This window comes from Carassius carassius, chromosome 1, assembly GCF_963082965.1.
Source record: "Carassius carassius chromosome 1, fCarCar2.1, whole genome shotgun sequence".
Taxonomy (NCBI): Eukaryota; Metazoa; Chordata; class Actinopteri; order Cypriniformes; family Cyprinidae; genus Carassius; species Carassius carassius.
The window spans coordinates 28,730,638-28,743,704 of record NC_081755.1 but is presented as its reverse complement, the minus strand read 5'-3'; the positions used below and the strand labels follow the sequence as shown (position 1 = coordinate 28,743,704).

The following is a 13,067-nucleotide window of genomic DNA, read 5'->3' as shown; positions in this document are numbered from 1 at the left end:
ATGTTTCCCAACTTTAAATGCGAGTTTGTCAGTGTTAATTCATTGCTAATATTTGTTGCAGCTTAATTTAATAGTGCTGTTAACCTGCTTTGTACATTTTGTTATTTTGTGAGTCACTGAAGAGGCATGCTAATATATTTCTTTAAATGATCTGATTACATTATTCATCTGGTATAAAACAGAAAATGTAAAAAAAAACTAAAATAAATAAATACAAAAAAACACCACCTTGCAACCATCCAAATTGTTTGATATCTTTTTTGGTGGTAACTTTTAAAAGAGCAAAATACAAATCGACCCATTTTCCAAACTTCTTGTCCTAGGTAGGGTCATGGCGAAACACCAATATATTCCTGAGAGAAGTAGCTTGTAAATTGGTAAACCGTATGAATTATCCCTGACTGATCACTTAGGCTGATCTTTCTTTGTGACCTTGGCTGATCCAGCTCTCTACTGTTTGCCTGCTGCCAAGGAGATGTGTGAATGAACAGGGAAAAATGTGACACTCTCCGAGACCCTGCTAATGAAGTCATCTCCCTCGGCCCAGCCAGCCAGTCAGCTTTTTAATTAGTAACTAATCAAGTCAATACGGGAATCACCAAGGAGAAGCGAGCTGGGCCTACACACACAAACCTGCCCTAGTCCCTGTGTCCTTCTTTCCCAGCGATAATATTTACTGACTCCTCTCCTTTGGCAGCGTGGGTTTAGATTACGTTAATTACTTGGGCCTCAGACGGCATTAGTGAAACGTGATCTCCAGTGTATCGGCTGCTCAGAACTGTTAGCTTGTAAACAGAAAGCCATAGGATGCTAAAAGGGCTTCGAGTCGCTCTGCTGTCTGTACGCAGGGGTAGTGACAGAGGAAGTGAAGTCAGAGCAGCTGTCTGACAGAGTAAACACAGATACACAAACAGCCCCCTGGAGATACATCTGACACTGTGCGAACACAATCTTCCCTTCAATCATTCAGCTTTCACTCATGCAGGAAAGGGAAATTATGTACAGTGAATACAACATGTCAAATATTTGTTGTATTAGTACCTCTAAAGTGCACAGTTTAGGTTTCTGGTTTCCTTATGCACTTATGTTGGGATGTATCGAATGCTTTTTACCGATCCAAGACTTTAAGTGAGAATACAAGATTACATTATCCTACATATCTCAACTATTCATTCATAGCAGACATTTTAGCTAAGTTTTTAAATAAACTCATAATGCATTCTCCAGGCTTGCGGTGTCCTGGAAACCAATGTTTTAATGATTCAGAAAAAGATAAATCACTGTCTGGCCAACTGAGATATCAGTGTGAAGATAAAGGTTAGGCTCATGATTTTTCAGTATACTAGAGCACACTGTGAATGAATAGTAAGTAGCTCTTTTTGTTGTTTACTTTTGGGATCTGACAGAGCATTTGGACCCAGAAATGGAGATGTATGATGTTAGACCTCACAGTTGGATAGTCAGTTTGTTCTCACATAATAACATATTTTGGGCATGAGAATAGTAAGATTCCTGCTCTTGCTGTGATTCTGAGTCTGGCTCCGGTTTCATTAATGGTTTTCTGTGAGAAATAAGCCTACTGTTTTTTTTATTCTTTGTTTTTTTTACTGGTTAAACAGAGGTTCATAAGTATCATTAATCTGGAAAACAGATAACATTAATAAGCATATCAAAGAGACTGACTCATATGATTTATTTAACTACACTGTTCAGCTGTAGTGATTTGTCCCTGAATTGGACTATATTGCTTGCGCTGTATGTCTTGAGGTGTGGTTACATACAAATTTTGCAGGCAAAAATGGTTTGTTGTCTGTTGTCAGTGGTGTAGATCTGTATGAAGCACTGCTCACACAGAAGTCACAGCTGTGCTTCATGAATTGATAGACTATTGACAACAGACTGGTTCTTTACATTCACTAATGTATTTAGTGAATGTTTCGCACTGTAGATTCAACGATGGCATTGCGATGGTTAACTTGGAAATATTGTGAGAGCAGAAAAATGATATAAAATCCATATAATTTAGTTCTATTTTTTTATAGAGCTGTTTCTCCATCACTATTACAATAATAAGGGGGATAATGTCAACCAGTAATTTTCCCAAAATAAACTCCTACAAGCTGAAACAAGACCTCTCTTCTTGGTGTAATTCTGCGATCATGATCAGCTTATTGCATGTTATTCCCTACATATGCATTTCCTCACAATTTTCACAGTTCACCATTTCAGCCACATTATCATTCAGAAAGTTTATATTAGTTACACACTCGGACAGCGATTAGATCCATTCCACCCTCAGCTGTGAGTTATGTCAAAACAGTGCGGGATGCAGATTCCTAGCGATGTCCTATAGAGTTGAAATCAGACACCTGGGGTCACCTGATTGACATTGTATTAATCAATATTTATTTATTCACCCAAATCTAAGACCAGCAGATGGTCTGATAATAAAAGCATTTGATCAACACTTTCAAGGCTCATTTTGGCCCATTTCGACATTACAAAGCTAATTCCGTTATCAGCTGGACCAATCTTAATTGGGGTTTAAAGCCTTTCAAACATGGCTGGAGAGCAGTGATACATGAGCTGCTGTTAATCTTGGGAAAGCCACTACTGCCCCCAAGCTCCACGCTGAACAACCACATCCTTCGGAAAGACAGCATGAAAAGTGCCACAGAATCAAGGGGTCTGTGGTTGGTTAATTAGCATACCAGATATCCCCTCCTGGTAGATATTGTAACAACGCACTGTTTTTTTTCATTGATGGGCATTCAAAACTTTTTTTTTTCTTTGCAATAAAATCTCTTACCCTTTTCAAAGACTGTGATGATGCAATTACACAGATAAATAACATATTAAATCTATGCTTTTTACATCTTCATTGTTGAAAAATGTAAATGCGATAAACTCACTTTCAAATCATATTCTGAAAAATGTGTATGGGATCTAGTGCTAAATTCAGTGGGGTCTGATTCTGTTTGTCTAATGTTTTCCGACATATACGCTGGGACTTGCTCATAAAACAGCATCCTCTTGTTCTCTGTCCCTTGAAGCGTGTTGCATCAAGACGTTTTTCACAACTATGGACCACAAATGCCTTCTTCAAGACAAAAATCCATTTGAAACCAACTGTCTGAGTTTGAGTCTTTGACGGCGAGAGGGTGTTTACTCACACACCTCTCACAGAAAAACAACTCCTTTCTAGTGTTTTCTGAAGTCCACAGAGCCACTCTGTTCAGCCCTCACAGTCTGATCATCACCTTGGGTCCAGACGGATCAGCTCAGCTCGTGCTCATTCATTCTCACCTCCAGCATCATATAAAATGTCACCTCACATGGCTTCATTCATAAATGATGATGATTAGCTCCTGGTTTGGTTTCAACCTCTCTTAGATGAACAGGAGGGCTGGCCGCCCTTCGACTGCTATTGCGCTAATTGCCTCATCAGCTCCGTGCTTGGCCTGGCCAAACCGGCTATTTCCGCTAATGCGGACAATATGGTTCTCTGATAGGCAGGAGGGCCGGCCTTCTGTCCTCCGCTTGCTCTCTACAGGACGCCTGCTCTCTCTGAGAGAAGCCGGTGCTGCTATTCTAACTGGGATAAAGAGAAAACAGTGATTGACTGATTGATGACTGACCTTTGCAGAATTAGTTCACCCAACAATGAAAGATCATGATTTATAAAGCCGTGTGACTTTCTTTTCTTCTGGGGAACGCTGTATGAAGGAATTCTGAATGATGTAATATTCCATTTACAACTTCAAAAATGACATAAAATCACTGCAAAACCTATATTCCAAGTTTTCTGGAATCATACAGTAGCTTTATGTAATCGACAGACTAAAATGTAAGTCATTATTCACTGATAATATAAATATTGACTACAAAAGAAAGAGAATAGATAGATTTGTGAATAAATAATTTTTTTAAACAGGATAAGATGATTAACGGAAGATTGAATGGGATGTTGCTACACACGTTATGAACATGTCAAGGAAAACAAGTGCAGATGTCAAGACTTTTAGTGAATAACTACAAAATCCTTTTCTCTCACACTAAGCTATTGTATTTGACTTAAGAAAACTAGGAATATTGCATATAAAGTTGTATGAACCACTTTTAAGATACTTTTATGGTTATAAAATTTTGTTTAAACTCTTATGGGAACAAATATCTGGTTGAATAAATAATGGTGTAACTTAAATTTTTGAGGAATCAAGTACTAAAAGTCGGCATGAAATTAAAATCCAACATATATCTATTTTTCTAAATGCATGCTAATGTTTAATTTTTTTACGTTTGTAAATTGTAATCAAGACTAATCAGACTAATCTCAGTGCTAATGTACTGCCTCTTTCTTACAAATGACAAAAACACTGACTTCCACCAGTCAACAGCTAGAAAATAGAACCAGGAGACCAGCCTACATTTTTTTCTGGAAATCCACAACACCTGAATGTCGCAATAAAGGAAAGATCTGTTGCAACTCTAAATCAGTATAAACAAATAAAGCATGTGACTGAAGAATATTTATTGTTAAACAATGATAAGAAAAGCAAAGCTGCATTCACCATGAGTCAGTCTGCGCTCTTAAACCTCTTTTCCCATTTGAAGATTTAGCAGTGAATAGTGAAACCTGGTCAGGTTCTACAGTGACAGACAACAAGTTTCCAAATTAATGTTTTGCCGACAACCTACAATTTTTTTGCCCAGCCAGTTTCTTGTTTCCTTGATAGTGAGTTTTGAAAACTTTTCTTGGCAAGTTCTACACTGCTGCTGAAAAGCACCTGGCTATTAGGAAGTCTGAGATGGAGTGAGTGCTACAGCGGAGCCATCTATTCACACAGCGCATGTTTATACTCAAGCCCCTGGCTGCCCACCACTTTCTGTTTCTCGCTCTCTGTTGCATCGCTCTAATCACTAGTTGTGTTGTCACTGTCAGCAGGCTCTGTCTGTCTGCTACGATCTTCACCTTTGTCTAGGGGCTCCTTGAAAATCCACCACAATGAGTGCAATGAACTCTTCTATAGGGATCAAAGCGACAAGACGCTCCACAATGCAGCTAAACAGTGTAGCATGCATGAGATTACATGTTATTAATACACAGTCATTTGAAAGATGGATGAGATTACAAAGGTTTAAGGAACAATTGCATCTCCGACTTTGAAAATTAGTTATTTTACCATCCATTCTACAGCCATCCTCCCTATAGTTACTCGTAACTATATATTAATCATAAACTATATGATGTTTTGCCAGTGATTATAGGCTGAAAAACATTAGAAGACACATAATGATGCACTACTAATAGAATTATAATGATTATAATAATACAGTCTTAAAAGTATCTGATACTATTGTACCATGTCAAATTAGTGCATTTAAATGTCTAGTATAGTGTGTTGAATTTGTATGACAATAGTTTAAAAAGTATCAATTTTTATGCTTTAATAATATTTATAATATTAGCCTTAAGATGAATGTTTAAGCAAACTGACTGACATTTTGGGATTTATTTTACAGACAAAATAAAGACCACTTTATATTTCTTTAAGGGATCCTGTGAAGGAGGGTCAACTAACTTCCTTGAAACATATGAAGGCTTCATTCTCTGTTAATAGCATGGGCGAACCTAAACTGATGTAAACATTAGCTTATGAAACATACTCTCAAGCTACATGTCCTCTGGTTCAGAATTGAATGACATAAGCTATGATTCTGTTAGCGTCACGTAGCTAATGTATGCACAGAGGATATGAATCAGGGAAATGTCACTTTAATCATAGAGCATTAAGTTTGATTAATGATGTAATTATGAGCGTTAAATGGTGACTGACGTGTTTTGGGCAGACCGTTCACCTCTACATCAGCAGGGCATTGTGAGAAACCATTAAAGCATCACAGGGGAGCCCAGTCAAAGGAACGAGCATATAGGCTGCTGATCATTATTACAGCAGTGGCATCTGTAAGATTCAAAGCAATACCCATCAGCCCACAGAAAAGGTCCCGTCACACAGAGACGAACGGCCAAATGGGCCTAAACACCCAACATCTACAGTCATCAAATAAGCCCTGAGCAAGCAGGGGCAATGGCCTGGACCTGATTACTGTCTTCAGCAGCGAACACATGTCTGATATTACAGCTTCCATATACTTGAAAGAAAAGTTATTATAGATGCCCAGGAGGAAGAAAGGGTGGCTGGATTTAATGCAAACTGGTTTTGTTGCATATTACAAAGTCAGCGGCTTTGAAACGGTATGATTTTAGCCATGGAGATGTAGCCAAGATGCTCTCTCTCCTAGTGAATCAGAAAAACCAAAAGTTGTTAAGCCTACACCAAATCTCAGTCAGTAATGATGTACTCTTAAAGTAAGTAAATAAGCCCCTGCTTCCAGCATGACTTCCTCTGGAGAAGAACAGACCTCACAGCAAAGGCAGGTGAGAGGTGAGGAAAACAGACAGAAACATCAGTGATGTCTCCTCTCCTCCACGGCGGGGTGGACTGCAGCTGTGGGACAGAACAGCCAATGCTCAGGGGATCACAGCTGGCGAGTGATGGATGGGAAGCACTGTCCAGTTCAATTACTGAGCAACGCTACATCAAGATTGCTCACTAATGTCAATCCCGCCAAACTCTTTCAGTTTATATATTTAGTAGTAGGCTTGGGGCAAAAATGTGGCCAAAATCTGAAATTCATAATATAATGGCAAATATGCTACTGTATTAGCCTTTTGTATTATTATTATTTATAAAATATGATAGTTAGGCAATACGTGAACAGAAGTCCCAATTTTCCAGAATATAAGCTTGATTGCAAATCGTGATTTTATAGGCCTACAATAGTTCAGTAAACAAGACCTTAATAGTAAATTAACTTACATTTTACAGACAATATTGTCTGTTTCTGCTCCATTTTGCCCAAGAATATAGTTGCACATAGCAGAACATTTGTGCGTCTCTGAGCTATACAGCAGTGTTTCGTTATGAACGAATCAATTGAATGAATAACGACTCACTCATAAAGATTCGTCACTGACTACTGGCGGGTTCATTTTTAAAAGCAATCCAACAACATTATTTGCCATTGTTCATATTTATGTTTTTAATCTAATTATTAATTATTATTAATCTAATATTAATCTAATAACTTAAATATAACAACACCGTAAAGTGTCTTACATTAACTACAGTAGCCAACATTAAAGAACATTAAACATGACCCTTTACTGCACCTTTCCAAAATGTTAGTATGCTAAAATCGTATTTTTCTAAACGGTAGTTGGAAAAAAAAGCTGCTGTTAAGTAGACTATCTATGACTAATGGTATGATTGATTACATCAGTACTTGAAAGGGGCATTGACTGGCTTTTATTATATAGTGTGACACATCAGGACATAAGAACAGCAACATGATTGTACTTGGTTAGGTCTCAAAAAGAGGGTTTCTTTGGACAGTCTCATGTTAAGAAACAAAGCAGCACAGCGCCCCCTGCCGGTAAAAATGAGCAAACGTACAAGACTTTTTGCTCAGAACAAAGTACTTTTTATCAGAATTAAGATAGCGACGCTTAAGATCATTCAAGCAAAAAGTGGTGAGCTTTTATGAAGTCTGCTCATTAAATTTATTAATGTTTGTTTTTCATGAATCACTAAAGTATAATTCAAGTTTCTAATGTAGGGACAGTCAGTGATGAAATGTGCTTGAGAAGCACTAATGTTCTAGATTTCTTCCCTCCAACACAACTGAAAAAGACAGGACTTTCAGAAGCTTTGGAAATCTACTGTGGATAGTTTAACATCTACAGATCACAACCTCAAAGCCCCACACACTTATCTAGATATTTAAAACTACAAACAGCCTGAGAATGAAGCAAGTACCAATTGTTTCACATGCCGAGGACAAGGTCTTTTTCCTCTCAGACAGACTCCCAGTTTTAACAATCTCTCTCCAAACCAGTCTAGTCACGATGAGCTATGAATACTCCATTAAGGAATGTGCATTTCAGTGTGAACCCCATTAACACACTCATTTCACTCCTCTTGCAGTTGCCAGACGTGAAATATTGCCACTTAAGTTAAAACTGAGCCAGTGATTGAAGTCACTGCATCTTTTGTCACAATCTGAGTTTCGCATAAACATGCTTTTTCCCGGCAAACAGACATAAAACACTCAAATGTTAAATTGTATCAGAAATATTTTAAAGCCTCTGCAAACTGAGGCTTTCCTTCTAGATCTGCATTTCACTGTCAGCTGTGTAATTTGTGTTATGATAGCATCAATACTCAATTAAATTACACTACTTTCAGCAAAAAGCAAGAGGTGTCAACCAGAACTGGCAGAACATCGGTTTTCACTGGAAGTGTGCATCATGTGTTTCCTACTGTTTCCACGATCTTCTTTAACTAGTGTGTGAATGAGTACATAGCATGTTATGCATTAAGAAAGCAAAGCACACAACTCGTCTTCGACTGTTTATTTTTGTTGATTTTACACGTTTTAGAAAAAGAACCCAAGGATTTTTCCTCCTGTGTGTTTTCGTCTGGCCTCCTCGTGGTCCATGATACCAGCAGAGGTTGTCAAAACAATGAACCTGCAGAGAATAGAGAGAGATAAAGAGATGAGCAGGCTGTTCAAGATTCTGCTGCTCTTTGAATGCATCTCACCACACGTGATTCTGTATTACACACCTAATGTTTGCAAGATTGTTTTATAAAATAAAAAACACAAAGCAATGAAAAGTCATCGTGTGTCACAAATATAGCATCACTTGTTTTCGTAGTAAGATCTGGATAACTGACTAACAATAACAATTCTTCTGTTCAGAACCTTAGCAATAAAAACTGGTTACATTGCCAGCTACTCAAGGTGACAAGCTGAGCTAGAAACCAGCTTTCAGTTGCTCAGGAAGACAATTTACATATTTTACATAACAATGAACAACTTCTCAAAAGGTCAATCAAATCACAGTTGACAAACATGGATTTTGATGGCAAATGAGAAGCATGACTTCCTAAAATGATTCTTTTTTTTTTTTTTTACACTATTTAAAGTCCAAAAACTTTAAATCTATTAAACTTTAAAACTATTTAAAGTCCAAAAACTTTAAATCTATTAACAAGACTACTACAACCTGAAGTGACAGGAATCAGGTCACAGCAAGAAAACAAAACGTGTCAATTGGCAATGCTCAAAGGGGACCTATTATGCAAAAATCACTTTAAGGTGTTTGAACAGTTGTGTGGCCGCAATGTTTAAACAACCAGCCTGTTATGGTAAAAATCCACCCACTCTTTTTATAATCCCAATAAATCATAAATGGTCTCCCAGAACAACAGATTCCAGATTTCTCCCTAGGTATTAGGTCACCATAGGGGAAAAGTCCCGCCCATTTGTGACTCTCTCTGCCCTATTAGCATAGACACAGCCCTGAGTGACAAGCAGCAGTCTACCATTACTGGAGATGTACAATGTCAGCGCCAAAGAAGCATTGTAAGTGTTGTGTTTTGGCATCCACCAATGAACATAGGAGCTCCATAGACTCTCTCCACCTGAGCTGCTAAGGACATTGTGGTTTAGTTTCATTTTTAAATGAAACCTACTGAAGAGAAAAATCAATAGTCACGCCAATCATTTTACACTGAACTGCCACACAAATGAAAGTCATTTTAATGCTGTATTTTTGCAAAAACGGATTCTGAAAGAGGGATCAATGCCAATGCTTCGTGTGAGAAAGTCAGGTCCAGACAAAGTAAGTGCTTCATATTGTTTTTTCAAATAGCCTTACTGAAAGAGCTTCTTGGCACTCTGTAAGGCTAATGTTGCTAAAGCTACCATTGCCTCTGCCTGTTTTCACTGACGCCGCCTTCAAGTGCTACAGAAAAAAAACAATCATGGCAAAAGCATTCATACTATTCTTCCATAAAGCATTTCAAATTCTTTTGATGTCATTATTTTGAGATCACTGAATATACTTAATGTGAGCAAAAATTCATATTTTTATTCCTCGACCCTTTCGATATGTTATAAATCTGCGCCTATCAAGATTTGAGTTTTGCACTTCTGCAGACACTAAGCTATAGCTGTCAGATATCTATAGTCATGCATTGCTGAACATGCAGCTGATTTTAAATTAAAATCTCTGAAAATTCTGTACACACCTGGCAAACAAATCTTAACACATCAATATCATATCTACTGTGAACGCAAGAAAGCAAATATAAAAATAGTAAAATACTCGTAACTGGTACTGGTAATTACTCACCCGAACTGTCTGGATGGGAGAAGGTTGTTCTGCCACTTCTCCAGATCCTTCAACTGCACATCGAACCGTGGGCTGATAACGCCACACTGCATCACAGATAAATTGTTCAGAAAACAGTTGAGTGCTTGACACACATATAATATCAGTAGTCAAAAAAAAAAGTGCATCTGTACTTGTATCCCACCATTTTCTAGCTTGTGCTATTCTGGACGATGTTAGCTAGCACTTATGTTATCGTCCCAAACTCGTTCCTGGAGGCCCCCAAACACTGCACAATTTTCACCTCTCCTTGGTCTGACAAATCCAGTTCAGGTCTTTGAGTCTCTACTAATGAACTGATGATCTGAATCAGGTGTGTATGATTAAGGAGACATGGAAAACCTGCAGTGTTTGCGAACCACTGGTCTACTAGATAATGTGCTTTTTACAATTTTGTTCTGCATTTCAAATAAAAAAATCAATTACAAAATAAAAAAATTGTATAACATTACAATATAATAGTAACATTCTAGCAGACATTATACCAACAAAGCAGAATTTAACTTAAAATTAGTTAGAGTAAGTTAACAAAATAAGTTAGTGAAATTTTTTGGCCATTGAGACTTGACAGACATGTATTTTTACTGTACAAATAAAGGCAGCTCAGCAGAAGAGACTTCTTTAAAAACATTAGTATATACCAGATCCCAATTTGAACACTGAGTGAATGTTTAAAATAAATGTATTAATAGAACTGTTGTAGGATAATTATTATCGTTATTACTGTCTTTTTATTTATTTTACAGAATGACAATACTATCATTTATGAATGTCGATGGAATTTGTTTCTCTGCTTTTTTTTTTTTTTGGCAGCTTTTCCTCACGCTTTGGTCTTTGAACCCTGTCAGAATGCATGCAATTTGTGTGTGCATTCGAAAATATCAGATTCTGCATTTTATTTACGAATCGTTTGAAGTAATTTCACGATTTCAATCATTATACAGTAACCAATCACCTCTTCTCATTAGACACGTGATCCAGCACTGAACAGTCTCTCGCTGTTGGTGCTCCATGCTTGTAATGATTTCTGCGTCTTTCTCTGATAGTTTTAAATAGTTTCATACTGCCAACATGCTGCATTATTACGGGCCTCTGTTTGATGGCGTTTGTCCTTGTTCGGTACACATTATTCAGCCTTTTCGCTTGTTCAATTTCGGTTGCCGAATATTCAGTGCATCCCTAAAAACAACTTTATAAACGTTCTCTTTTACTTGTCTTACAAGTAATTACAAATATACTTCAAATATATTCAATGCATTACAATGTTCTCTCTGCCACAATTCAGACTTTTTTTGGGGCATGTTTTGTTTGTAATTGCACCTATGTGCGCTAGATACAGCTGTATCATGCTTGCTCACATTTACACACAAATGCACAACATTATATAAGTGCATAATGTACGATGGATGAATAAGTGATGGATATACACAGAGAAATCAGGTTGGGGTTTCAGTATTTTCCCAAAATCCTCTACGAAGGCATAAAATATGCTATTTGGAGTGCGTATATATTGGACACACAAAGCTCAATGACAGACGCAAGTTAAATGTACTTGGCATCTCTAAATGCTTTTATGAAGTGAAATTTATAAAAACACAGTCAGTTATGTTTTAAAGATGGAACAAAACATCTGAAGTGTTGAAATGGATCAGTGCATTAGTGTGAATGCAGCCTAGTTTAGCCTGTATTAGACTTGACTCTGTAAAAAATATCACTAGTAGTAATATAGTTTATATTTGTTTGTATGTTTGAGGTTTATTTAGCTAAAAACCATTTAATTATTTTAAAAGTAGGCTAATTTTTTAATTACAAATGTTACGAAGCAGAACGTTTTGTTTGTGCGCATTTTATTTTAATAAAATCCAAAAATAAATCTGATCTTTCTCCAAGTGAGTAAATTCATAAAAAAACATTTTTTTTAAAGTAGATGAAAAATAATTTTGGAATCGGATAATTAAGTGCCTTAAGATTCCCACCCCTATTCAATAAACTAGTATTACAACAATTTCATAAAGTAATTAATATTTTCATTACACTGTAAATGTTTAATAAAAGCAACAAGGCACTCATAGTTCTATATTTTATGAATAAAGTAGGCTATGTTCTACTGGGCTAAGAAAGCCCTTTATCTGTCACTACACGCACAACTCTCATAATTTCAAATATTAAATTCATTAACCCACTTACCTTGTTCAGCCTCCCTGTGAGATTGACTACAATTTTCCCGGCTCTGTGATCATCAATGATCTCAAATTCGCCAATGTAACCTGCAAAGACCACACGACGAGACTGAGCAGCTTGTTTCACTAGATACGACTGAACTGCTTTAAAATGGATAGCCTTCTCAAAAATGCTAATTGTCATTCATTCATTCTCGTGAATGTATGAACAGACACTTTCATTCTAGGTAACATCGTCCAGGTTCAACAGTTTGGAACGACAAAGGATGAAATATTCTTTACACGACACACTAGAGCAGAGTCTCATGTCAACTTCACAGAGCAGATGATAAGTCCCTCACTCACCGTGCTTCATCATCACAGTCAGAAAGCGCACAATGACTTTCGAGCAGGGCCTGAGGAGGACCTGGCGCTTCCCTCGTTTCTCAGCATTGTTGATGCTTTTCAGTGCATCAGCGAGGACGTTCATGCGCACCATGATGCCTGCAGAGACAGAAAAAAAACAACCATGTGATTTATCTCACATAATATAGTTAAAACATCCGTTACACAGCCTCATCTCACCGGTCACGAGCCAAACGCTA

At 37.2% G+C, this 13,067-nt stretch overlaps 1 protein-coding gene across 2 annotated transcripts in view; it reads right to left on the bottom strand.

The window, feature by feature from the left end:
- Positions 1-8,463: 8,463 nt before the first annotated feature.
- Positions 8,464-13,067, bottom strand: part of LOC132116528 (small ribosomal subunit protein uS8) — a 5,209-nt gene continuing 605 nt past the window's right edge. For both annotated transcript variants that reach the window (XM_059525488.1, XM_059525442.1), the window contains exons 2-5: positions 12,829-12,966; positions 12,491-12,570; positions 10,265-10,350; positions 8,464-8,593 (exon numbers count right to left, since the gene is read on the bottom strand). In XM_059525488.1, coding sequence (XP_059381471.1) covers positions 8,500-8,593; positions 10,265-10,350; positions 12,491-12,570; positions 12,829-12,961 — 393 coding nt within the window. In that variant the 5' untranslated portion in view covers positions 12,962-12,966 and the 3' untranslated portion in view covers positions 8,464-8,499. The remainder of the gene's footprint in view (positions 8,594-10,264; positions 10,351-12,490; positions 12,571-12,828; positions 12,967-13,067) is intronic.